The sequence below is a fragment of the Arvicanthis niloticus genome, chromosome 6 (assembly GCF_011762505.2).
Source record: "Arvicanthis niloticus isolate mArvNil1 chromosome 6, mArvNil1.pat.X, whole genome shotgun sequence".
Lineage (NCBI taxonomy): Eukaryota > Metazoa > Chordata > Mammalia > Rodentia > Muridae > Arvicanthis > Arvicanthis niloticus.
This window is the reverse complement of record NC_047663.1, coordinates 61,477,451-61,503,598: the sequence shown is the minus strand read 5'-3', so window position 1 is coordinate 61,503,598 and position 26,148 is coordinate 61,477,451. Positions and strand designations below refer to the sequence as shown.

The 26,148-nt window shown below is 47.8% G+C and overlaps 2 protein-coding genes across 4 annotated transcripts; one reads left to right on the top strand and one right to left on the bottom strand.

Moving 5' to 3' along the window:
- The first annotated feature begins 1,418 nt into the window (after positions 1 to 1,418).
- Med9 (mediator complex subunit 9) lies at positions 1,419 to 16,585 on the top strand. Of its 2 annotated transcripts, XM_076936726.1 has the most exons (3): positions 1,715 to 4,346; positions 5,358 to 5,439; positions 14,898 to 16,585. In XM_076936726.1, exons 1-3 carry the CDS (start codon positions 4,199 to 4,201, stop codon positions 15,112 to 15,114), a joined length of 447 nt encoding a protein of 148 aa, XP_076792841.1. In that variant the 5' UTR covers positions 1,715 to 4,198; the 3' UTR covers positions 15,115 to 16,585. The 2 variants fall into 2 exon arrangements, with proteins under 2 accessions (XP_034362872.1, XP_076792841.1); XM_034506981.2 differs by lacking the exons at positions 1,715 to 4,346; positions 5,358 to 5,439 and adding an exon at positions 1,419 to 1,689.
- A 965-nt stretch (positions 16,586 to 17,550) lies between these two features.
- On the bottom strand, positions 17,551 to 26,096 carry Rasd1 (ras related dexamethasone induced 1). 2 transcript variants are annotated; one of them, XM_034506979.3, is made up of 3 exons: positions 21,428 to 26,096; positions 18,873 to 19,449; positions 17,551 to 18,751 (listed from the first exon to the last, which is right to left on the bottom strand). In XM_034506979.3, the coding sequence occupies exons 2-3, from the start codon at positions 19,348 to 19,350 to the stop codon at positions 18,195 to 18,197; spliced, it is 1,035 nt and encodes a 344-aa protein (XP_034362870.1). In that variant the 5' UTR covers positions 19,351 to 19,449; positions 21,428 to 26,096; the 3' UTR covers positions 17,551 to 18,194. The 2 variants fall into 2 exon arrangements, with proteins under 2 accessions (XP_034362870.1, XP_076792839.1); XM_076936724.1 differs by having other exon boundaries at positions 18,460 to 18,677; positions 18,873 to 26,096.
- Positions 26,097 to 26,148: the final 52 nt, after the last annotated feature.

Sequence of the window (26,148 nt, the reverse complement as noted above, 5' to 3'; positions counted from 1 at the left end):
TTTAGATTTACACTTGGTATCAAGGAAGCTCTGTGACCTTGTGATCCTGGGGCTGCTACTTTAGCCCTGTAAACTTTAGTTTCCTTCTCTATAAAACTGAAAACTAAGATATACCTTCCAGAATTTCTTGGTGAATTAAATGAGGGTTGTAGTGGTTTCTCATCACTCTCATTCCACAGCAGTAGTGATAGCTACTGCCTGCTAACACTGCTGTTTTACAATGCATTTCCCCAGATGTCTCCAGGGATGTCTAATCTTTTCTGGCACACCTGGTTCCATTTTAGGCCATTCTCTTCTCCATTCTCCCTCAGGAATCATGGCCTCTCCCCTTAGGTGGAGAGGTCCTGGGTTAGAAGGAAACCCTACAGTTTTCTGTGGTGAGATGCATTCTTCTGTCAAAGATACTTGGTCCCACAAGGGCCTATATTTCCTGACCCCCCCCCCCCCTTTCCTTTAGGTGATTAGTCCCGAGTCATACTGTGAAGTTGTGCTCTATCAGTGGGATGAAGTGCACCTACGTCAGAGATAGAAGATGGTGGGCGTTTTGTTGAGTGGTTTTTTTTTTTTTTTTTCTATCGTAGCTTGGTTCATTTTCAAGAAGAACTAAATCACCTTGTTTCATTTTGTTTCAGTCTTCTTTTGAGCAACACTGAAATTATTCTTTCCTGGATAGTACCTCTGTTTGCAGAACTATCTGCAGCTCTGAAGAAAACAATTCTGAGACCCGTAACTAAAAACCTCAAAACACCATTGTGAAGTTCCACATTCCTGTTCCTTTTTGCTTCCAAGATGTGGATTCTTTGCCTCTCTTTACTGACATGGATCTTGTCACCAAGGACAGATGTCCTCTCCCAGTTGACAGCTTTCCTAATTCCTGGCTTTTGTTAGTCAGGATTAGGATTACTGCTACCTGTATCCAGAAATTTATAATAGAGCTCATTTGCTTGAAATGAATAAATACAAGCCTATCAGAAAGTTCTCCTATTTGGCCCAAGGTCTTAGTCTGATATACATATATAGCCTGGCACCTCCTAGATGCAAACTAAATGGTTGACGAACGATTAGTTTTTCCCTTGGTAGCCATGTGAAACTAGTTTGTATGTCGTGTTTTGCTGTCGCTAGTCCAGGGCCCTCCTGGAGGCTAGCGTGACACAAAGACGTGTAGGTCCTTGTCATCAGGATGCTCGCTGCCGCAGAGCCCCAGTTTCACATGGAGCTCACCAGCGTCATTCGTTCTTCCTGCCAGTCCCGGGGGTCGTCGTTGGCGTTTTAACCTCTCTATGTCATGCGAACTAGAAAAAGACACTGAAATAGATTCCCTAATCCTGGCTACTCAATTTAGCTGCCCCCCCCATCTGTCGCCTAGCAACGCTCGCTCGGGGCGCAGACTCAGAGCCTTTTCCCGCCCGGCCTCCCGGGCGCGCGGTTGTGACGCAAGCATCCCGCGACCCGCGGCAGCCGCAGGACGCGTGGTGCTATGGCTTCCTCTGGGGTGGCGGGTGGGAGACAGGCAGAAGATACGCTACAGCCACCGCCCGAGTTGCTGCCGGAGTCCAAGCCGCCGCCGCCGTCTCAGCCTCTGCCGGTCGCCGCGCTCCCGCCGCCGGCGGCTCCGCGGCCTCAGTCCCCCGCTGGTGCGAAGGAGGAGAATTACTCTTTTTTGCCGTTGGTTCACAATGTCATCAAATGGTAAGGGCCTAGGAAAGGTCAAGACACCACTTTTTGTGGCCTCTGGTGTCCGTGGTTCCGAGCTGCCAAAGCCTATGCGCTCTGGACCAAGCCCCATTTTTTCCCCAGAGGGACAACATAGTCGCCTTGAGAGTTACACTTTATTCCCAGGTGAAGCCCACATACTGTCAAATGCATAGGTTCTACAGTGCACTGTCCTTGGTCCCATCCCAGATCCTGCAGTGACTTGGGGATGGATCTCAAGTCCTTACACACATAACCTGAAGGCAATTTTATACAATAGTTTTAACCTTCGTTTTGACTGTTCATATGAAGCCTAGCGTGGAATTTCCCACTTGTAGCATTATGTGAGCCCTGAAAAGTTTTCGAATTTTGGTGGACCTCAGTCAGATGTTCAGACCCAAGATTTTCATCTTATACACAGTTTAGTTCCCATTTCAATGCCAGGCAGCATCTTACCAGTGTGGCTTTGTTAAGTACTAGGGTTGTACACAGTAAAGCCATTTACCCTTACAGGGCTTAACGGTTAGAAGCAAAGAAAAACAAACATAAAAAAAATTTTTTTAAAGTGGAGAGGGGAGAAGTGGTGCTAGAAAACATTTGAAACAAAGACACAGAAGTTGCTCCAAATGATTGTGTCCCCCTATTAACTTTATTCTAATAGAATATCCAAGGATGTGTCATCTTTTAGGCCCAAAGTCTCCAGTCTCCATGATGGTCTTTGTTTTTGTTGTTCCTTCTATATACATTTGGGTCATTTCCAAGAGGTACACTGTTTTATGCAAGCATTCTCAAGTGTGCTTTGATACACTTAGGTGGTGCAGAACAGTTACTGCCTGGTGCCTTTGGGTGCAGTCAGGATTCTTAGCAGCATTAGGAGATGGACAGCTTGGCAGGCACAAGGACCTGAGTTTGAATCCTCATAATTTACATAAAAAGTAAGAAAATGCTCTACAGCCTTGCTCTTGGGGAAGCATTTTCTCAATTGAGCCTCCTTCCTCTCTACTGACTCTAGCTGTGTTCAGTTGCCATAAAACTAGGATAGCACAGTGGCCATCTGCCACTCTTCAAATGACTGCAGAGCTCTGGTTCTCACGTTAACTCCTCTTGGCTTCAGACAACTCGAACCTCCTGTATATAGGGTAAGGCAGGCTGTCCCCTCTGTGTCAGCTGTTGGCAAATACATTATGAGATGGAAGTGAGGAAAATAAAAACCTCACCATCTCAGGGCAGTGCCAGAGTATTGGGTTATCCAGAGTAACTAGATATACATACAAACATTAAAAACATGGAGAATTAAAATGCAAATGGATACACATTCACCCATACCTCAGGAAGCATGCCCTAAGCCAGGAGAGCAGTTGGGTTGGGCCAGCCTCAGTGACAGGAAGTGAATTTACCAAGAACACTCTGTGAAGTTGAAGGGTCTGAGTTCAAGTCTCTGCTGAAGCTTGCTTTATCATCTTTTCAAAGCTTAGTTTTCCTGGGCAGTAATTTTCTGTCTTGATACATCAGTAGTAGATCTCAATGGTGGTGCACACCTTTAGCCCCAACACTCAGGCCACTGAGGCAGATCTCTGAGTTTGTGGCTAACCTGGTCTACATATCTATTTCCAGCCAACTAGGAACATTAGGTTCTAACTACAGCTGTGTGACTTAGGCTTGGGCCGGTATCTGACTTCTCATAGAACTGGGAGATAACTCTAAAGTGCAGACTGTGAAAGATGGCAGGTTGATCACATGGCTTGTCTAAAGGATGTACAAGAGATTTTTTATTTACCGTATAAGAACAGAAAGAACAAGCAAATGATTGCCAGAAAACAGCTGGCAAGGGCTAACTTACCTACTGACCCTGAAGCATCAGCCTTGACCATGGCCTTCTCCACACCTCAGGGCCCAACAGTGATAGAAACCTCTATAAGCAGTATGAAAGAAGGTGGTCTAAACAGGGAGAAGCTACTAAGGACGTGCCCACAGTCCCTGCTCCCTTCCCTGCCCTACACAGTTGGATAACCACCCTCTTCACCTTAGCAAACAGTGAAAGCATTGTTCTGCCCAGGATTGATCCTTTAGAACCATGGTTCTCACCCTTCCTAATGGTGTAACCCTTTGGTATAGTTCCTCATGCGGTTACCTCCCAAACAAAATTATTTTGTTGGTACTTCATAACTGTAATTTTGCTACTGTTATGAGTTGTAATGTAAATATCTGATAAACAACCCCCAAAGGGGTTGTGACCCACAGGTTGAGAACTACTGCTTAAGAAGGAATAGGCCAAAGTCAGTGTAGGACATAAATAGCATACTTTGGGGCCGAGAAGGGAAACAAGGGTTATGGCCCCTTGGCCACCCCTCACTGTGTGACTGCTAGCCTGGTAGAGAGAATAAGGTGCCTTGCCTCGAGTGTCTGACCAGCAGAAGAGAAAAGACACTGGGAAAGAAAAAGACCCTGGGGAGAAAAGACTTCTTTCTCAAAGAAAAACCAGGTCCATTATCCTACAAGAGTGAAGATGTGGCACTCCTACTCCGAGCCTTTAATGTTCACTTGTAAGGATGTGACTGGCAGTGCTGGCCATGAGGCATGTAAAAGAAACTGTAAGAAAGACAGGACCCAAGAGAAAGCAGCACGCGCAGTATGGTACTGTCTGCATGAAAAAGGTAGGTCCAGTTTGAAAGCTCTGGGATGTTGTGTGAGTTTGTAGGCCATCAAAGACATGAGGGCTGTGGCAAGGGAAGGGGAAGAAGGGACTTAAGAAGCCTGGAGTCGCAGTTCATAGTGGATGAGGCCACTTATGGTCCTGAATTGTAAGAGGGAGAAGGTAGGGTAGAAACTTGCTGGGTAGGGAAGAAATGCTATACTCTAGTACTGACTCCTGAGGTCACTGCTCAGAGGAGACAGGAAATCGAGGGCAGCACCTTTGGAGGTAAGCCTTGATTCTTGGAGGACTAAGCTGCTGGCAAATCTTAACAGCAGGCCTAGTGGTCCAGGGTGATGGTTCTGCCAGCTTCTGATACCTTGTTCTGTGCTTTCCTCAGCAGTCCATGAGCTGTGGCCTTTCCTGGGATGAGTAAGGAAGCAAAGCCTGAAGTAGAGGATGTCACCTTGTTTTAATTAGTAAAAGGAACAGTTACAACAGGTGACTGCTGGGAATACCTTAAGTTTCTTCTCTGGGTTTATTTTAGAGATGTGTGTCTTTTCAGAAATGGAATGCCATAGAAATGGGGACTAGGCTGCAGTGTGCCATTTCCTTGGGCTGCTATCCATCCCATTCTGTGCACATGGAAAAGTCCGGCTCCCTATGGGGGCTGTAAAGAATTCTGTGTGAGATGCAGCCATCTTCACATGTAGGCAGTTTGGTATTTCATTTTTGCAGCAGGCACCATGCTGGGATGCACAGCCCTTTGCTCAAGTTTATAGTGAGGTAAATCCTCTGCTGTGCAACCACTGAAGCAGGGACATGCAGTTTCTGTCTTGATAACCATTACTTGTTTCATTTTTTTAGCTGACTCTTCCAAACTTCAGATAAGGCTACTTCAGTTAACTTGAAAATTCTATTAACCTGAAATGGCCCATAAGTCCGCCACCTGTGAAGCAGAAAGACAAATTAAAGACAGATTGCATAGATGAAAAGTAGGAAGTAATCTGTCTCCCACTCTTCCCTCTCCCAGATCTGTACATAATTCCACAGAAGGCCAGCTGTCCGTCCTTGAAACTTTCCATCCAACATGTGCTCTGCTCCTGTAGTTGGAGGTGAGACAAGTACCTGGGTCTGCAGTGTCTCAGTGAGTTCTCTAGACACTTTCGAAGAAATTTCTAGTGTTGTGGTGTGTGAATATAACACTCCAGTCACTGTTAGCAAAGTTGGAAAGAATGCATCAATTTATGCTTCCATTACCAGTGTATTTCTCTCTTTTCTCCCATACCTCTGCTGCTGCTACTAAACTTTTAACCAGGCTGTTCTGATAGGTAGGTTAGAAATGATAGTTGATTGGTGTCTTTATTATTTAAGTATATCATCTTTTCATATGCAATCTTAATTTTAAGACAGGGTCTTACTGTATAGCTCTGGATGGCCTGGAACTTATGTAGACCAGGCTGGCCTTGAATTCAGAGACTTATGTGTCTGCTTCCTGAATGCCAGATTAAAAGGTGTGCACCATCATGCCTGGCTTACAATTTTAATTTTTTTGGTTTTGCTTTATGTACTCTTCCCTACTAGCTTCCTGTACTTTATTGAGCCATGCTTCCTGTCTCTGCCTTTCCAATGTAAACTCCCAGGTGGTTGACTTTTCTTTCATCTTTGAAATGGTCATGGTGGTTTTTTCCTCCTTAAAATTGTGATTTCATGTAGTCAGATTTGTTCAGCTTTTCTTTGACTGCTTCCGAATGTGAGCCAGAGTCATGTGACAAAAACACCTGTTAGAAAAACCTATGGGAGAATGTCTGTTTCCACTCACTGTTTGGGAGTGTTAGCCCATCCTGATGGAGTTTGGCAAAACACAGTCATATCATGGTGGCTAGGAAGAAGAGAGAAGGGAAAAGGGGGCAGGGAGGACATGCTCCCAGTGCCCTGTGCCTGCCTCCTAATGTCTCTAGAAATTCCCATTAATAGTGTTTAAAATATGAGCCTTGGGGAGACATTTTATATCAAAGCATAAAAGATTCTTGCTTATTAATTAAGGCCTTGAGACTAGGGTATGGCTCAGTGTTGGAGCACTTGCCTAAGGTCTGCAAGGTCCTGGGTTCTATCCACAATGCTACAACAGTAAAACTGAGTCCGGTTTATTTTTGGTTTCTAAGACAGGGTTTCTGTGTGTTGTAGTGTTGGCTAGCTGTCCTGGGACTTGATATGTAGAGCAGGCTGGCCTTGAACTCAGAGAGTTCTGCCTCTGCCTCTGGAATGCTGGGATTAAGGGTGTGGTACATCCAGGGCAAAAGAAAACGTCTTACATAGTGATCACTTTTTCCTAGAACACTTGTGCTTCCAGGTTTTTCTTTTAAGTTTTCGATGTTTGCAGGCTGTTTGTGGAGAGTAAAGAGTAGGCGAACTGTCTCCTCTTCCTCCTCTTCCCAATTCCAGCTATAAAGGTTATGAAATACTGTTGTTCATGTTTGATGCTGCCTTCTAATCATACATTCAATCTCCAGGTGTTTTTTGATCTTCTAGACACCCTAGTCTCTAATCCCGAGGTATTTTAGTCCTGAGCTCTTTATGGTTTGTTTATTCCCGTCTGAAGGTAGTTTTCCTTCTTGTTTCTACTTTTGCTGCCCAGCTTCCTAGTGGTCATGTGCTGTGGTTAGTGGGACATTTCCTTTTAACCTGTACTTCATTCATCCAGGTCTGTAACCTCAGTTTTGGATCTTACATCTTATAGTCACCTTTTTCCCCCCAAGACAGGGTTTCTCTGTGTAGCTTGGCTGTTCTGGAACTCACACTGTAGATTAGGCTGGCCTCGAATTTAGAGATTCACCTGCCTCTGCCTCCTGTGTGCTGGGAATAAAGGTGTGCACTGTCACCACCTGACTTACAGTTGCTTTTTAACTAGTTCCTTCTTTGCCTTTAAAGCCTCTGGAATTCATTCTGTGTGTATTATCACGTTTGTTTTTCTTTTTCTGAAGTTCTCTAGAGGAGTAGTGTACAGTATAATAACTCTACTGGCATTCAGGAGGCTAAGATGGGGCAAATCTCATTTGAGGCGAGGCTACATGGTAAGACCTATCTCAAAGAAAAGATCCTCTAGGGTTCCCTTTTCTTCCTAAACTGAGCTCATATATTCAGCCCTTTATTCATTGGTCACAGCAGACCACATCAGATGCCCTGTCTAGGCATATGCAGAGCCCAGTAGTTACAAGTGTCTTTAACTGGGCAGAACACTGTGGAACCTGTGTGTCTTTAAGGCCATTTCCTACACTGAAGAGTTCAGGGAGCCAGAACCTTCCACGGCACCCTGTAACTTTAGTTTTTTTTCAAACCTTATTTTTTACTGGATATTTTATTTATTTACAATACAGATGTCATCCCCTTTCCCCATTTCCCCTCCCTAGAATCCTCTTTCCTATACCCCCTCTTCCTTTATGCTTTTATACCATTTTGATTACTTGCATGTTTTAAGGTCAGTTCTAGGTTGAGGGTCTAGCAACACAATAGATGCAAATAGTCAAGGAACAAGCAAGACAATAAACACAAATAGTCAAAGAAAAAGCAAGACATTAAACCCAATTACATGAACACTCCCGTGATCACTGTTTCTAAAGGCTTATCAGGCTGACCAAAGTATCTGAGCCTATTTCCCTGTCCTAGCCCAATGTCATTTTCATGTCTGAAGCCTACTTCCTTGTTCTAGCCTAAGATTTAGATTCCTACCTGAAATTACTTCTTTGTTCTAGCCTAATATCAGATTCCTGCCTGAAGCCTACTTTCCTTGTCCTTGGCCAGTGTCATATTCCTGCCAAGCAGCCCATTTCCTTGTCCTTGGCCCATGTCAGCTTCTTGCCAAGCAGCCCCAAAGGCTCTCCCCCTCTCCCCGTTTTTTATTTCATTAACAAGACTGAACCTGTCTTAGGTCGTTCTGACAAGAATGCCTTTTTTACCCATCATGGAATATGCATTATCAAAAGCAATGCTCTTACCTGTCCTTGGCTTGCCAGCCTGTTAAATGAATAACTCTGTCTGGGGGTCCATTATCAGTTTCAAGTCATGTACTTTGGCTGCCAGCCTGTTGATGTAGTTAGAGACAAGTTTAAACATGATGGACAGGAATAAAAGTATTCCCAGGACAAGAAAGGCTAGCCTGATCAAACTATATATGTCATTCCTTAGGTTTGTCCAAAATGGAAAGCCTGACCTTGGGCCATGGATAATTTTATTGGCATTATCTGCAGCATCAAAGCTCAACAGAGCAGCATTCTTTAAATTCATAATCTCACTATGCAGAGTTAACACACCCAGAGAGGTGTTAGGATTATGCCAAATATCCTACAGGTGTCTTTAAACTTTTTTCTAATTATAATGACAATCATTGTGAATTTCAAAAGTAACACTACTCCTTTGTCATGATACTTGGGCTGGCTCCTAACTCTTGAACCCTTGAACCCTGATCCTCCTTCAGATAATTTGAATGGGTTATAGAGCATCATCTGTTGTTCCAGATACCTATATAAATCCTTTTGTATACTCAATACATCAGTAACATTTTTTTTTTTTTTGCTAGATGGTTAACAAAAATAGTTGTCTTAACCCCTTGTGTCAATGCTATTGCAGAAGCAGTGGTGCTAGCTGTTATACTAGCAATAATCAAGCCTGCTACCCTCTTGCTTCTGCATAAAGCCTAACTCACTTCTTCCAGCACTTTCAAGCTTTTTTTCATCAAATCTAGGTTTTCTAATACTCAAGGCAGTAAGACAAAAGCTGGTTGATAGACCCCTGTTACAGACATGCCAGGTGTCAACACACTAACACAATTGGAAATTATATAGTCAATGCAACTTACAATAAATGCTGTAGAAGAGACAAAACCAATTTTAGCTTGACAATTAAAAGAGCCTTGAAACATGCACTAACCCGTTTGAAATCCAGATCCTCTCCCAACTTTACTCTTGCTATCCTAACATATCGAGCTACAGCTAGCTTCCAAATATGTTCATGACGAAGTCCAGATCCAGTCTTCCAAAAGTAGACTGTTATTTCCCATATTGTATTGATTTCTAGACCAGTACATGATTGAGTCCTAATAGCTGGTCACCTTTAAGAAGAATACAAGAGACATTATAATTTCTCTTTTTGATTCTCTATTCCACAAGATCTAAAAACTTGAGGCAAGGCAGCTTGTCCCATCTGGGATATAGTCAAGCAAAGGTGGGTCAGGAGCATATGTCCAATACAGCTCCCCAGTCACCCTTGTCAGGGCACTCAGCAAGTTCACAGGTCAGCATCATTCTTTGTCTCAGCAACAGTATGTCTCACCAATCTTTTTAGAGTTCTATGGGCCTCTTCCACAATATCTTGTCCTTGAGGATTATATGAAATCCCCGTAATAAATTGTTGACAGAAAGTCTCAACTGCTTGACTACAATTGCCAGACCCATTATCTGTTTTTTTTTTTTTTTTATTGGACATTTTATTTATTTACCTTTCAATGTTATCCCCTCTCCCATTCCCCCACAAAACCCCTTATCCCATCCCCCCTCCTCCTACTTCTTGGCTCAAGTCAGCAGGAGGGAACAGGAGAAATGCCAGAAGTTGTAGGCTGTACCTTTCTGAGGGAAGCAATGATCAGCAAAGACTCGGAGACCCAAAAGTTTTGCAAAGCTAGTTCTATAAACAAGCCTAGCTCAGCCTCCATCATTGACAAGTCCTTTCTCTCCAAACATCACATGTCCTCTATGGGTCTTGCCTCAACACAAGTCTTGCTGCAGCACATGTGTCTGTCTCAGCTGACATCATTCTGCCTGTCAGCCCAAGTCCGTGAAAATGGCAAGAAACTGCAGCATACCACTAGAAGTTTTTTGGTGTGTTTCTCTCTATGGAGTCCAGACAAATAGAGCTCAAGTAGGCATTGTAAGGTGGACCAATACATGCTTGTCATTAGCAAAGATTCTTTCATCACGTGTCCTTTCAAAGCGTGCTTTAGCAGAACATCCTCTCTCCTGTGTCTGCTTCAGCAAAACGTTTCTTCATGAGTCTGCCTTAGTCTTTCACCTGTGTCCACTTCAGCTAAACCTTCCTTCACGTGTTTGCCCAAGCAAACACATGGGCAAGAGAAATTAGAAAGAAGACTGGGGATGTAACTTAGTGTTTGTGTGTTTGCCTGTCAATCATGAAGCCCTAGATTCACTTCCCTACTAGAATTGACAGGCTTTTCATTCATGTTTTTTTTAATATTTATTTGTTTGTTTATTTATTGTTTTGAGATAGGGTCTCTCTATATAGTTCTGGCTGTCCTGGAACTACTATGTAGAGTAGGCTGGGCTTGAACCCATAGAGAAATGCCTACCTCTGCCTCAAGTGCTGAGATTCAAGGTGTGCACCACCACACGCAGCATGTTTTCTGAAGCTTCAAAGAATGAAGAGAGGAAATGCTTGTAAGAACGATTATAAATTCTACTTTCTGAGGCCTCTTTTTGTATATAGTGAAGCTACAAGGGACATAGACTGGAAAGGAGGAGAAAAGCGAGACCTTCAAATTCAGCTTATCTCATCTGAGTTTGGAACTAAGTGTCCCAGCCTGTCAGTCCTGAAGTGAGCTATCCCTGCTGTCTCCCTGCTTGTTTGCCACCTTTTGGTCCACCCAGTTAGTAGTCTGTCAATTTGGGAGCTTAAGCAATGTGGTTTTAATTAAATTGTCATACTTTTACCAGATGTCTTAGGTTGCTAGTGTACCCACAGGAGAGCCATCCTTGTTGACCCAGCACAGGGAGTTCAAGTGTGGAGCTCGAGCATCCCTCCCGCCTGCTCATCGCAGGTCAGCGAGACCTCTTTTATGGGAACAGGGCGTTGCTGACCTGCCTCATCCCACACACGGGCTCCTCGCCAGCTGAGAGCTGCTGGGCTGTGTAGGAAGCACCCACAGGTCATGTTTGGGATTTGCTGTTCGGCCCTGTGTCCACCTTGTGCCCACTGTCTCCCTCAGCTGTGTCCTGGAGCAGAAAAGGTGCCCTTAGTACCTGTCTGAAGACTGCTTGGAAGAGCTGCTTCCCTGCTTCTGTGCCAGGTGTTTGTAGACTCACAGTACCCAGGCCCTGCTGGCCTCCATGACATGGGCAACCTCCCTTCCAGCAGAAAATACAGTAAAAGAAAAGCTGCCAGGGAAGGGGTCCTGGGAAGTGAAAGTTAAAAGTACTTGGAATGACCCCTGCAGCCTCTCACCGTTGAATCTGTCCTGTGGGTATTGGGGTGGAGGGCCACCACAGTTCTTAAGAGGCATTGTGACCTGCTCAGACTTGGATTTCTAAAAGTGGATAGGACAGAGGGTTTGGGAAGAGGAGAGGACTCTGTGCCTGAGAAGCAGTGGCAATGGTTGTCTGAAGTAGTCTGGAGGAGGGGGAATTAGCTGGACACATAGCTGGGAGAATCAGAGAGGGCAGCCTCAGTGGGTAGGGGCTGCTGTCCCCCATGGATGAACACAGAGACAGGCAGATGGCTGTTCCACTGTGGATGCTTGCAGGCTCCTCAGACTTCAGGGAGAAAAATCTTGATGCTGGAGGAGGAGCTAGACTTAGGAGAGGGGGGTGTGAACGTTGCTGAGAGTGAGCAAACAAGCCTGAAGGCATGCTGTAAAACAGTTGTTTGGGTTTTTTTTCAAACTTCTTTAAGTAGCAGAACCTTCCATAACTTGAAGAGGATGGAAACAGGCAATCCTGTGGCAGATGAAAGCTAGTGTGGGAGGTCCAGAGCCACTGGATCAAAGACCTGGTGGGTGCTGGCAGAACTCCAGAGAAAACAGACCACTGCGAGACAGGGAGGAGCCACGGACACAGTCAGGGGAGGCATCTGGGAGTTTTGCAGACGTGCATGTTTATGTTTGGGATGGGGTCTTAGTGTGCTGCCTCAGTCTCCCAAGAAACTGGGATTATAGGTGTCTGTGTGCCTAGCTAAGGGCATTCTGGCAGTATCTGTCAAAAATTATATAAAATCTTTAATCCAGATTTCTCCTGGTATGGCATCTTTCCAGAATACTTGCACAGTTATGTAAAGATGCAGGTACACAATGTCCATTGTCATTTTGATGAGTTGCAAACATTACAGATAATCATTTGTAAATAATTTCACAATGTAATGAAATATATATTAATGTGGAAAGACAGGAATGAGAGCCACATTTGATATGCTTCTGTCAGAATAACAAAAGTATACATAGGGTTGTCTGTAATTGCACATTTTGAAATGATCTACAACAGTTTATATCATATGCTAACACAGGTGTCTCTGAGACTTGGAACTAACAAGACTTCACTTTTTAAACATATTTATCACTTTGAATTTCTTCCCTTCAGCATCTACTAAATAAGAGAAAAATTGCTCTGGGGAAAGTGAAAGCCACTGGAGTCAGTGGTGGAGGAGAAGCTGTGAACAGAGGAGACTGAGGGGCTAGTCCAAGGTGGTCAGCAGGGACAGAGTGCATGCTTCTGAGGCGGATGGACAGTTGATGGAGAAAAATAGAGGCCCCCAGATCAGGTTACCAGAGATGAGGGGCGTGACTGGCTTGCTGGCCCATGCCTTCCCTTGCTTTTGCATTGCTGGAGGACACACTGCCCATTGTTGCCAGTTTGCTTCTGTGCAAAAAAGAAATTGGGAAAAATCAGGGCATGTTCTTAGGTGCACCCATCTTTCCTAGGCTTTATCCAAGAGCCTGGGACACATGTCCAAGTGCCTATGCTAGCTGCTAGGAGGATGCTCTGCTCTTCCTGCCCCCGTGGCTATAGTATTTCTGCCCACTCTTTAAGAAAGCACAGTAGAAGGGGCCACGATGCTCTGACTTTGTCCTTGTTTGTATGATTTCCATCGATCCTGACCTAGTCTCGCTCTTTCCCTTCTAAAGTTGGATGGTGACTAACACTGAGCACAAAGGCAGGCCCATTTAGAGCTTTCTGCTTTTATTCCCTCACTGTCAAGTCTGACCCTGTTCTTTAGGCCTGGGGATTTCACTGTTTTACAGTCATCCTGGCATAACAGGTTCCCTCTTGGTTCGAGCAGGTTCCTGAATAGATGCTTCACCCCAGACTTCTGTGCTCTTTACCACTACCAGCTAGGGCAGGTGAATGGCCCACTGCAGAGGTCTGCAGCCCAGCTCTCCTCCCTATGGGTTCTGTTTCTTGTCTGAAGGCTATCTCCTTTCCTCAAAGTTCACCCTGTAAAGAATGGGTATCTGGAATTTGGAGAGTTTCAGAAGTGAGTATCTGAAACATGGCCCACCTGTTCTTTCTGAATTAGAATTCTTTGGGGCTGGGTTATGTTTACTTCAAGAATTATTATTACTATAAACCTCCTTCCCCGTTTTAATTTTATGAGTTTTTTGTTTGTTTTTATTATTTGTTTTCTACACTTGTGATGTAAACCAGTTTTGTTAAAAGCGTACTTTAAATTCTGACAGCAGATCAGTGACGGTCCTCAATCGCACACTGAGCAGGAATTGGTCCAGAGCTCCTCTGCTTCCTGCCTCGGGGCAGTGCCTTCCTTCCTTCCTGGGGTTTGGGCTCTTTAGCTTTAGTTTGATAGCAGGCGTGGGGAATCTGCCATGCCAGGGCTGTGAGAGGTCAGGGATGACCTACCTGCCTTCAAAATGACCTCAGTCCAGAGGAAGGTGTCTGCAGAGCTGTGCCAGAGGAGAGCCTGTGTCTGCTGAGCATGTTCCAGTAGCGTATAGCTGGTTTAAAGTGCTTAACTAGCTTTATGGGAGTTCATCTTTATGTTAACAGGCCTAAGCAAGCGCCACAGCTCAGTGAAATGAAGGCCCTGCTAACTGGCAAAGCCTCCTGGTTGGCCTACAGATGGCTCAGGTCAGGTGAAATGAGTGTTTCAACAAGTTTGTTTTTCTTTGGTTTTGGAAGGGTCACCTGATGATTGGTAATGGTGATTTGTTTAGCACAGCTGAGCCTTGCTTTCCAAGCATTCATTCTTTTGGCAGGTGGTGTTTTGGAAATGTTATTGGGTTTGTGTATGTGGTGTGTGCACACGTGTGAGTGGTGGGGGAGGCGGAGGCGGGCACTTGTGGTGCCTAGCTTTATCACTCTTCCCTGTGTTCCCTTGCACAGAACCCGAGACTTGCTGTTTCAGCTTCTGAGGTCTGCCTGTTTGTACACCCCCATCTCACCCAAGCCTGAGCTGGGTTTATAGGCGTGTGTGCCCCTGCTTTTACACGGGTGGTGGAGCTCCAAACTCAGGATGTCATACTTGTGCAAGTGTTCTTGATCCACAGGTGTTTGAGCGTAGTGTCCTATGTGTAGAGCTAGGTTGGTCCCTGCCATCACAGAGAATTTAAGTATCTGACTTGTCAAGTGTGCTAGTCGGGAGTGTTTTTATGAGCTTAAAGCTAAAGAACAAAGCAAATAAAAGATCAATTCCTGTCTTCTGAGGAAGGCAACCTAGTCAGGGGACAGACATATCTAACAACATTCTAGAAGGTATCAGAGGGTGTAGAACAAGGAAGTCATTGTGGAGATGAGCTACACATGCTAATAACTGACTGCCTTCTACTCCCCCTGTCACCCAGCATGGACAAGGACAGCCCAGATCTCCACCAGGACCTGAACGCCCTCAAAACAAAGTTCCAGGAGATGCGGAAGCTCATAGGCACCATGCCTGGCATCCACGTGAGCCCTGAGCAGCAGCAGCAGCAGCTGCACAGCCTCCGAGAGCAAGTCAGGACCAAGAATGAGCTTCTGCAGAAGTACAAGAGCCTTTGCATGTTTGAGATCCCCAAGGAGTAGGGCCAGCTTCTGGGAAAGCTGCCAACAGACTGAAAGCTTCACACCTGTGCTGTCCAGCTCCTTGGGAGCCCAGCTCTAAACTGAGGCCACATGTGGCTGGTGTGGGGCCTCAGTGGCTGTACTCAGCCTTGACTATCTGTGCCCTGGACCCCATCAGCAGATCTACAGGGCACAGAGGGAGAGGGAGTAGCTGTTTCCTTCTTTCCCTCAGCTCCTCCCACTCCTGATAGCATCAGCACAGTATCAGGTACATACTGTTCCCATTAACAGCAGTTTCATGTAGCATTTGCATAGAATTCATGGGGTAAATTAGGCCTGCACTCAGATGGCATGGATTTATTATAATTAAAGAAGGCTGTGAGAATATGAACATTGTTTTGAAAGGCCAGAGGGTGGGTGGCTTCTCCTTGAAAACAGTTCACTTCCTTTTTTGTTTGAACTACTGAATGAAACTATATCTCTGGGGGCGTCAGCCCAGAGCTCTGCGAACCAGCCACCAACTCCAGCCTCCTGCTCCTTAGCCTTATCTCCCTTTTATCTCCATCACTTCTGGCAGTGCTCAGAATAGCACAACACTGCTTGCCTGGGGCCCTTTGTCCTTCCCACGCTGGCTCAAAGAGGCTGTTAAGCAAGTGGCTCTACCCTGATTCATATGCCTTGGCTTACCTCGTCATCTCCCCTCTAGCCGAGGAGTCAGTCACATTTGCCGCCCTGCACATGGTCCCTGTACATTTCTGGTTTGGAGCAGAGTAGCTGGCAGAAGCAATTAGGGCAGTTTCTCAGCCAGGGGTATGTATGGCTTTAAGGGTATGGGGAGCTAAGTCTGGAGGTGCCATAGCTGTCTGTGTTCTACTTGTTGAGTGTGCCCAGTGAGTCCCAGGTAGAACACTGTGTTCTCTGTCTCCCAGGCACTGTTACACTGAGGGCACCACGGCTCTTTCCTTCTCTCAGGAGGAAGGCGAGAAGTACCCAGTATTGTTTGGATCTTGAAATGGGCACAACCTGGGCTGACCAGCTTAGGACTTAGCAGGTGCCTGCCAACTGGCTTTGTTGGCAGGAGCGCTGGCTGGGGATGTGTTTAGCAAGCGTTCTGGTGCATTGTCTATCCAGGATGCTTCACACTGGGACCTGGAATGTGTGAAAGAGGGTTCTGACTTCCAGTGGTTTGGGCAGAAAAGTGGGCTGTTTGAGTAGAGGGTGCCAATTAAGCCACCTCTGCCTTAGGACTGTTATTTAACTGAATCAGTTACTTTCTGCAAAGTTGAAGCTGTGGCTGGGCCAGTTTTAAGGCTCTGACCGGTCCTGTAAGCGCAGAGCACATGGAATTCGGGAGCTTCAGATCTTCCTGATAGGGAAGAAAGAAGAAAGAAGGCTTCCTCAAAGGGCTGGAGGCTTGGAGGCTTCTCTGTTCCAGTGTGTTGACCTGTCACATTTTCAAATTCATAATTAAAAGTATGTTCTGCTCTCAGGACACATGATTTCCCTGTTGTCTCTGTCTCTCTCAGTGCTAGGAGTCAGACCCTGGAATTGCAGGTCTTTATAATGAAGCATTAGAATGGTATGTTGAGTAGGTGGTGCGGAGGAAAATGTTCACTGTGCTCCTCCTTCCACCCAGCATGTGCATCTGTTAAACTAGCACAGCAGCCTACATGTCTCCTGCAGGGAACCCTGGGAGCCCAGCCATTCATTGTTGAAAAGTGAGGGCCTTTCTGAGATTTGAGGAGGTGCAGTTCCTTGGAAATGGTCCTTCCAAAGCAGAGTTGACAAGACCTCACTCCCCCCAGGATAATTTTGAACATCCCTTGAAGGTCAAGAGCCTCTTGAAAAGCCAAGTATTGCCTCAGTGGCTATAGCAGTTGTGCTGACTCCTTAGAGTCCATGTTGACCCCTGCACAGAGTGCCTCTGTTTGTCAGCTGCAGAATTGGAGGCTTGGAAGGTGACACTTGCCCTAAGTTGACAGGAGTGGCAAGAAGATCTGGGTCAAATATTATGAGCCCTTAGCCATAGAAAGAATGGAAAGTGCAGAGGAGATGGGCCCCACCTGCTTGAGTGCTTCTGGGACCTGCGCTACAGGCTTTCTACTTTCCCTGTCTATGTCCTGGGGCAACCCTGGGACAAGGGATAAACATCCAGGGTAGCCATCTTCCACACACACCTCTCCAGCTCGCCTCCTTAATTGTGGTAATCAGAGTCAGAGTTTCAAGTGTGACAGCTTCCTGTCGCTGGCCATGATTAACAGATGGGCTGTGTGGAGGAGAGTATGACTAGTCTCCAGAACAAGGCTCCCTGTTACTGGCCAGGCTAGGCAGCGGGTAGACAGAAAGCCAGAAGTTAGCATGCTAACTTGGAAGTGGGAGACCATTTTCTGAAAGCCAGGTCCCTCTCCAGTTCTTGACCACTGACACTGAGGCAGGAAGCCTAAAAGCAAAGTACCATTTTCCATTTTAAAATTATTTTATTTTAAATTAAAAAAAAATAATAAAGACCTCACACAATAGAAATGTAGAGATTTTGTTCATGTCACATTGACACTGGAACTATTAAAGTGCAAGTTACGTGTTTTGTTTTTCTTTTGGGTAATTGCACACACACATGTAAACAAGTCCCTTGGCTATGATTGAACCCCCACCTCGAACCAAAGTTTCCAGTTTTCTGAGGACAGAGGTGGCTGACAGCGGTCATGGCAACACCAATCACAGACAAGATAATGCCCTGTTAGTCCTGGCCCTGACACAAGCAGGACAGTTACTTGAAGTCTCACAGGCTGATGAACTTCTCACATTCTCTCAAATCAGAGAAAAATGACAAGTACCCCTCTGCTGAGTCCTGGCATCCCAGAATCAGAGGCAAAAGTCCCAGTCTTAGCTAGTTCTCTTTCCTTTCACAGCAGATGACTGTCCCTTACTGGCTTGGCAGCGTCTCCCTGTGCACAGGGCTGGGTCTCAGGGAGGGAGGGAGGGAGAGAAGGAGGAGGCCAACTGGAGCTCCTGTGGCACAGAATGCGCAGGCTAGCCTGGGAATCCGATTTGACTTTTGAACAAAAAGGGTCCTCAGGTTGTGTAGCTGACCCTGGGGGCTCCTAACTGATGACACAGCGCTCTTTGTCCTTAGCCTGGCTGCCAACACTGGTTTTTTCACGAATGTACATGAGGTCGCTGTGCACGCTGGGTCTGCGAGCAAAGGGCGCCAAGATGCCAAAGGCATCCCCATGGTCGCCCCCGCCTCCGCTGCCCGCACGCAGTAGCTTCTTGTTCCTCAGCGCCTTTTTGTGCAGTACGTCGCAATACTGCACAGACACCTTGCGGTGCAAGTCGGGGCTCATCTCGCTAGGCAGCTTGGCCATGGCAAAGAGCGCACGGAACATCTGGTCTAGGCTACTGTTCTTCTTGGCCGAAATCTCGAAGTAGGCACAACGCTGAGGGTCGTCACCCACCAGCTGTTCAATCTCCCGCTGCTCTACTTCGCGGTAGAAGTCCCTGTCACCTTTGTTACCGCAAATGACCAGCGGGACGTCCACATTCTCTTTGGTTTTGTTCTTGAGACAGGACTTGGTGTCTAGGATCTGCTGTTTGAGCCTTTGCACCTCTTCAAATGAGTCGCGGTTGTCTAAGCTGAACACCAGAATGAAAACGTCTCCTACAGAGGAACGAGAGGGAAAGGTGAGGGCAACTGCCAGGCACCGAGGCGCGCCCCCAGGCACGACACACCAGCCCCATCCGCTCCCCGCAAGACTCCGGCCCCATGGTCCCCAACTCACCTGTGAGGATAGAGAGGCGCCGCATGGCGGGAAACGGATGATTGCCGGATGTGTCCAGTATGTCTAACTGGTAGACTTCACCGCGGATCGAGTAAAACTTTCGGTGGAAGTCCTCGATGGTAGGGGTGTAAGCGTCCTCGAAGCGGCCCGTGAGGAAGCGCGACACGATGGCCGTCTTGCCCACTTTGGATGAGCCGAGGATGACCATCCTGTAGCAGTTCTTGGCCGGGATACTCAGTTCAGAGTCGCTCGGGCACATCTTCTTGATCATCGCGGCCAGTTTCATTGGGCAGAGGGGCCCTGGGGGCGGATGCGTGGCCGAGAGAAGGTAGAGGGCTGCAGAGGACTCCGGAGTGGCGGAAGAGCTTGGCCTCGGGACGCGAGAGCTGATCTGGGCTCTTGGGTACAGACTCTGGCGTTCTGCGCCCCACACCGCTCTTATATGCAGCTGGCTGAAGCCCCGGCTGGCACCTCCCATGCAAGGTGCGTCACGTCCCGCCCCCGGACGCTCCCGGCTCCTCCTAGAAGCAGCGACCTCCGCCTTGGAGCCTGAGGCTCAGCTCCAGACCTACGTGCGCTGAAAGGAAAACAAATCCAAACTACCGCCTCGCTTCCCACTGCTTTGGCCACAGAGGTCCTGGGATCCCCATTCTCTCAACACTAGTGCACAGACGCTCACTTTTCCTGAGCCTCAGTTACCCCAAAAATGTGACCTGGTGATAGCAACAGGTTTGCTGGCCATTTGCTCCAGCGCCGTTCCCGTAGCCGCCCCCCGCCCCCCAACCCCCTGCCCGTGGTGCTCTTCTGGGCTCAGTGTCCCGTGTTTGTGGGTTTCCTAAGTTACAGTCCGCGCTTTGCACTTTCGCCACCAGAGGGAAGCAGGGAGCCCCACGGACACACTGGGATTCTTAAGGTTGTGGCCACTCTAGAGAGAGGCAGGAGGCTGGCTGGGGAGCCAGACTAGGGGCTTTGTCATGGACTTCCATTCCTGTGCTCTATTCTCCCAACTAGAGATAATCTGGTCGGTGGGGACCTCGGTAAAGGAGAGTCTGTCCTTGACTTCATACTTAGAGACAAGCCCTTTAAAAAAAAAAAAAAAAAGAAAGAAAGAAAAGAAAAACAGGCCAGCGTCCCCTACAGTCTCCTATAGCTTTCTGGACTTTTCCCTCTCGTGGGCCAATGATCGTCATTTTGCATTGAGGGAGCAGACGGAGACCAATGATCTCAGAGGAGACCTGGGAGCACAACCTCTCTGTAGTTCAGTTTCCCTTTCTGGAGGATGACACCGGTTCCTTAATTGTGAAAGAATAAGTGCAAACACTTTCCAAGACCAGGGCCTGGTAGGAACAATAAAAGTATCGTATCAGGGAGGCTACCCAAGGGAGGAAGCCAGTAGCAGGTTGATCAGTAACCAGGCTGAGCAATGCTGGAGGAGAAATAGGTCTGCTGCTTGAAACTGATGACAGTCTATCTTTGCTTTTATTCTGCTTTGACCTTGTCTGATTTAGGAGAGGCCCAGAGACACACCGGCTGACACCATTCAGGCAGTCTTGGTGTCCCACAGGCAGGGCTAAGATTATTCCCACCTATGGAGATGCTTGTGCTGTGTTCCCAAGGTTTCATCCCTTCCTTGTGACCCAGGATCTTAAAAGAAACCCAGTCTCTAGATCAGCAGTAGGCATCCTGCCTGGGGCCCACAAGACCTAGGTGTGTTGATTTGGTGGTCCCTGTGCTAAGTGATAATGCCCTCCCTGGAGACAGCACTGGAGACAGAGAAGCAGCACTCTGTATTTAACGGATGAGGGACGAAACCACTGGGAAGCACGATGCTAGCCTAGTAAGTAGGCCACCTGGCTCTCAGTTGTCCTTTCCTCCCCTCTGCCTGTGCCCCACAACAGCACCCACTACAGAGGCTGCTGCTGTTGTCTGGCCCGTTTCAATCTAGTGAGAAATCCATATTTACTGGCCTCCCCCCTGCTTCTACATCCATATCAATTGAGTAACCGGGACTCATCAACTCGATCTAGGACAGGCCAGTTGGGGTGAGTCCTTTACCACTCTTGCTTCTTGCCCTTGTTGCTGCTTCCCTCCCTTCTCCATCTGGGGTATCTGCCCTCATCTGTGAGGAGGACCTGAGCCGGCCAAACACAGAGCTGCTGTGTTCAGTAAGAAGCATAGAGCGATCACTGCAGGAAGAGTCCTCTTAGCGGGGTATGCAATGGCTGCCCACCCCAGACTGAGTCCCTATTCTTCTGGCTCTGGAAGGCATTGTGTGGAAGGCTGGGGCTCTGACTCAGGCTGGGCAGAGCCAATGTCACCATTTCCAGTCCAGGGAGATCCAAAGAATAATAGAGGGACGGACAGCAGGATCCAAGGTATGGCCCGGCTCTACCCACAGACACCCAGGTGGCCAAGGCACAGCTTAGATTTTGGCTTTCTCTACTTCCACGGTCAGTGTCATGGCTGGGTCTGACATCACACCTCAGTCCCTTCTAGATACAAGGTGACTGACTGGCAGAACTGGTGGTTTCCTGACTCCCTCGAGGTTCATTTACCCAGCTCCACACACTGTGAGGTGGACTCTCTCCTCCAGGCATCACAGCCGTCTCCAGTCGCATGAACACTGCGGGGTCTGGAAGACAGGCAGTACAGTCCCACACTATCCCAACTACCATCGTGCCCCACAGGACACTGCCCCACACGGGACAGCATGTACAGCCCTTTCCCAGAAACTCTGGAAGCCACCATGGAGCTTTCTTACCACTCAGGCTTGTCACAATGCTGTGCTTCCTGCTCAGAACTCTTACCACCTGATCAAATGCAGAGGGGAGCCCAGCAGAAGACAAGGGTCTGTGAGCCGGAAATGCCAGCCACAGCCCCATCCAGAGGCAAAGAGGATTCAGAAGGTTCTTTGAAGTTGGGTCACAGAGAAGGGTACCAGGTACCACCATGTTACCCACAGGGGCCAAGCCCACTCCTGCCAGCAAGAGCCCACAGCTTATCTGTGCTCCACTTCCTGTGTGGTCCCATCCCAGTCATCAGATCTGGTGGTGGGGAAGCTTCCCAGTACATGGTGGAATCCAATCAGAGAGGCCCTGGACAAGACAGCTTTAGTGGCTTCCCAGGCTCTGAATGAGACAGATTCCAGAAACAAAGCAAGAACCTTGAGCAGCTCCTGGTGGCAAGGAAGGCATGTCTGAATGGTGTCACTGATGGGGAGTACTGGGAAGGAACCCACACTGGCCTCTCTTCTCTAGTGCTCCTCACCCTTGGAGTGGCAGAGGCAGGAGCCAGGAACTGTTACACACCTGGGCCTAGTGCTGTCAATCTCTCATATGCCACCAGCATCCATCACCTGTCTCTGCTATCAAAGCAGAAAGACCCCAGCCATGAAAGAGCAGTGGGGTACACAGTATCCCTTCTCCCCAACCCCATGAGCTAAGTCCTACTAGCTGGCTTGCAGAGGCAAGTTAGCTCCTGTTTCCCCCAACCTTCCTACGCACCCCCACATCAGCCTTCAGGGATCCTTTGGAGGCCAAATCAGAATAAGTGATGTTAGGCCGAGGGCCAAGCAGTGGGAAAGAGACACCGGAACTTCCCACCCCACCAATGAGAGTCTGTCTTCAAGGGCAGTTCATTTGGGCTGGACTGGCTTCACTGGCCTAGGGCTAGGTGAAACAAGAGTGCCTTAGCCCAGCATCTTACAAGTGTCAAGAAGGAGCTCATGGTCCCTACCCCATAGCTCGGTCCTTTAGAGTTGTCTCACTGCTGGGCCTTGGCATACGCCATTCCTGGTGGATTAAAAGTCCTAGAATAACTGACCTTCAGTTTGTTTTCTTTTGCTTGTTGCTCTCAACATCAATGCCATATTGTCAGACAAGTGCCATCAGACCACATACCTCAGTGAAAGACCAGGTTCAATGCCACTGCCATGAGAAAACAAACAAACAAACAAACAAACAAACAAACAGAAAAACCGTGTCTGACTATATAGATTCCGTCTCAGAAAAGGAAGCTGCTCACCAAAAGAGGAATGTGAAGTGATGGAGACGTCATAAATAACTGTTGAGGTCACATTCCTAAATGTATACCCCAAAGCAATGGAAAGATGTATACACAAGTGTTCACAATGGTGTGTTAGTCACAATAGTCTTGAAGTGAAAACCACCCAGTGTTCACCCACTGAATAGATAAACAAGATACCATCTACCTACAGTGGGGTGTACTGCTTACAGTTCAGCAGTAAGAAGGAAACGGCTCCTCTATGGCTTGAGTACCCCAGCGAAGCACCCACTGAATCTGGAGCCCCCTGGAAACTGTCAGAGAACAAACTTAGTCCCTGTGGAGTCTAGTCTGGTAGTGGGAGTGAGCATGGTCAAGCCAGGGCGCAGGGTAGGACTGAAGTCTGGTGGGACTAGGGCTTCATTAGAAGAGCAGCAGAGAGGTGAGCCAGGATGTGGGGTCTCATCATGCAAGGCACTAGGTCTCCACCAGCAAGGAACTCACCAACTATGGACACCTGCTAGAGTCTGGTGGTTGAAAGTCTGGGTCCTCAAAGGGTGCTCTTGGGAGGTGGCAGACCTTTAAGAAGTGGAGCCTGGTGGGTAATCTTTAGGCTATTGTGAGAGTGACTTTAAATGTGGTTGTAGGGCCCCAACCCCTTTCTCATTTACTCTTTACTTCTTGGCCATCGGGTGAACCGCTTGCCCTACTATGTGCTCCCAACACTATGCAGTGGCTTCATCTGGGCTCGAAGCAACACAGCCACTAATCAGGAGGCAGCCTCAGCTCTCTGGCAACCAGCCCACTTCAGATTTTTGAGCCTCCTGGCGGGTTCCACCCCAACCCTGTCTCCTGCTGGATTCCAACTGACACCTGGGATTCAGACACATGTGCTCAGTCCTGCTGGGTGTATGAAGAGGACACCCATGATCTGTGGTCCTCAGAAAAGTATTTAGGTCTCATTCCTCTCCCCAGAGTCCTCTGCAGCCTCTTCTCCCCTCTGAAATCACATGACCTCCATGTCTGCCTTGGCTATTGCCTCCACCCAGTTGTCAGGGAGCTAGGGCTGCCTCCTCCCTCTGCCCATACCCACAGCCTGGCAACTGAGCCAGCAGATACATGCAGGGATGCCAGTGATAGAGCCAAGCCTCTCGGTGCGGAGGACTGGACAGGTGGACACCAATGGCGAAGGGGGCATCTCTGCCCCATTTAGTGCCAAGGGTACCAATGTTTCTCTGGCCCAGCCTTACCAGGACACCTGCCTGAGCTTCAGGATAAGACATACATGGTATTATCTACAGTGAGGAAACAGGTGAAGTCTGCTTGCTTCCATGGTCTTGGTACCTTTTGCCCAAGAAGGGGTATGGAGGGGGGGCAGGGCTCAGGATGACAGCCCTAGACTCTGTCAAGGGCCCAGGGCAATAAGGCTCTGAGGCCACACTAATAAAATATGTGGTTCTTGTCTGCCCAACTGGAGTCTCCAGCAGATGCTGGAAGGGGGAGCCCAGGCCTCCTCAGAGGGCCTGGAAACGTGAGGCAGGAGACTTGTGCACAGTGAGATGGTAAGCCTGGGGCACATGCAAAAGTCCATGCAAGCCTTGGCCAGGGTCCTGGGTGACAATAACAGGATGTCAGGAGAGGGCAGTAGCCTTAGATGCTGTCTCATGAGCCCCCAGGACTGGATAGCCCAGGGCTGGAATAGGCATAGGCGGATCCTCTGGATACCCAAATCTTACAAGGTTTTCTGGGCCAGTGAGGCACCCTGGCAAAGGAACTCAGCTGAGACTAAAGAGATGAGGGTCTCTGGTGAGCTGGGACAATCATCCCAAAGTCCAGCAAGCTTAGGTATCCCTAAGCCATCCATCAGAAGCCTGGAGTCCTGGAGGTCAGGTGGTCCTAGCTGCTAATGGCCACACAGTGACAAAGAGTAGAGGAAGGCTGTTCTTTGGCTCCCTCTGATGACACTCTGATGAGTGTCAACTCGTGACCCCACCTTCTCGGTCACTTGTGCTCTGCCTACACATCCCTGTAGTGAGAATTCTGGAATTTTTTTTTTAAATACAGAAATATAAGAATGTGTTTTTGTTTTAATCCCAGGTATGGGTTGGACAGTCTGCTCCAGATTGTCCACAGCAGCTGACTATGATGTGTCTTGTGCTCTAGCAGGAGTGTGATTTTGCCAGCTGCAGATAGTTTTTGCGACTGTGTGATGTTTAGAATTCTGGGGGACTTTTCAGAGGATATATAAATGCTAGAGCCCCAATAGGTGGGTTTGGTGGGTTGTTGGTTGCTGTTTGTTAAGTAGTCAAGTGTGCAAAGAAGAAACAAAAAGAAATCAGATATTCTAATGGTGAAGATAAAACTTGCTCCAAAGAACTGGATGCCCCTAATCAGCAGGAAGTGGTCCAAGGATAACACTGCTCCCTTCCCAACCCCTGACTTTATTCAGGGCTCCCTTTTCCTTCCTATTATTTTTTCCCTCGTCTAGAGTTAGAAGGTTGAAAGGATAGAAGACAAAGGGTGGAGAAGGGTGCAAGAAGAACCCACACCATAGCAGAAGCTCTCACCATCTCTCCAGCAGATTTTACCCAGCTCAGATGAAGGTGGGGGGCGTCCGCGACAATCTTGGTGGAATGACAGGACTATTTAATTTGATAGGCCTCCGTGTTGTGGATTTGATCTAACACTTGTAATATGTTAACTGGGTTCCCAAAATTGTATGAGAATCCACACGTAAGATGCTGGGGGTCCCTGTCCCCGGCTGGCTTTGATTGCCACATAAAGTTTCTAGTGGCCAATGGCTGGCCAGGGAGACAGAGACAGGACTTTAGGATTCTCGGGCAAGGGGACCAAGAACTGCCGTGATGGGAAAGGAGAAGGGCCAGGCCTGAGAAGTGCAGGACAGAGATAAGATAGCCAGCTGTAAGAGTTGGGAATCATGGCCCAGGAGGCTGCAGATGGGTATACCGAGGACCGCACTACCACCAGGGTGATGTGAGTAACACTAATCACCTATGACAACACCTCCACTCTCAGGTTGGTGGATGTTGAACTGGGTTCTGGGTATCAAAGGCATGCCCTGGGAATGCGGGGACATGGATGGCAGGTGACCAGGGTGTCCGATGCCTAGGAAAGGCTGTGGCTGCAGCCAGTTCTATTGCTGAGGTCTTCTGAGACAGTTCTCTGTGAATCCTAGACAGCACCAGAGGCTGCACTGGAAAGAAAGGGCCAAACCAATCCAGCCCAGAAGCCCTCAAGGGATGTAGTCTTTTGC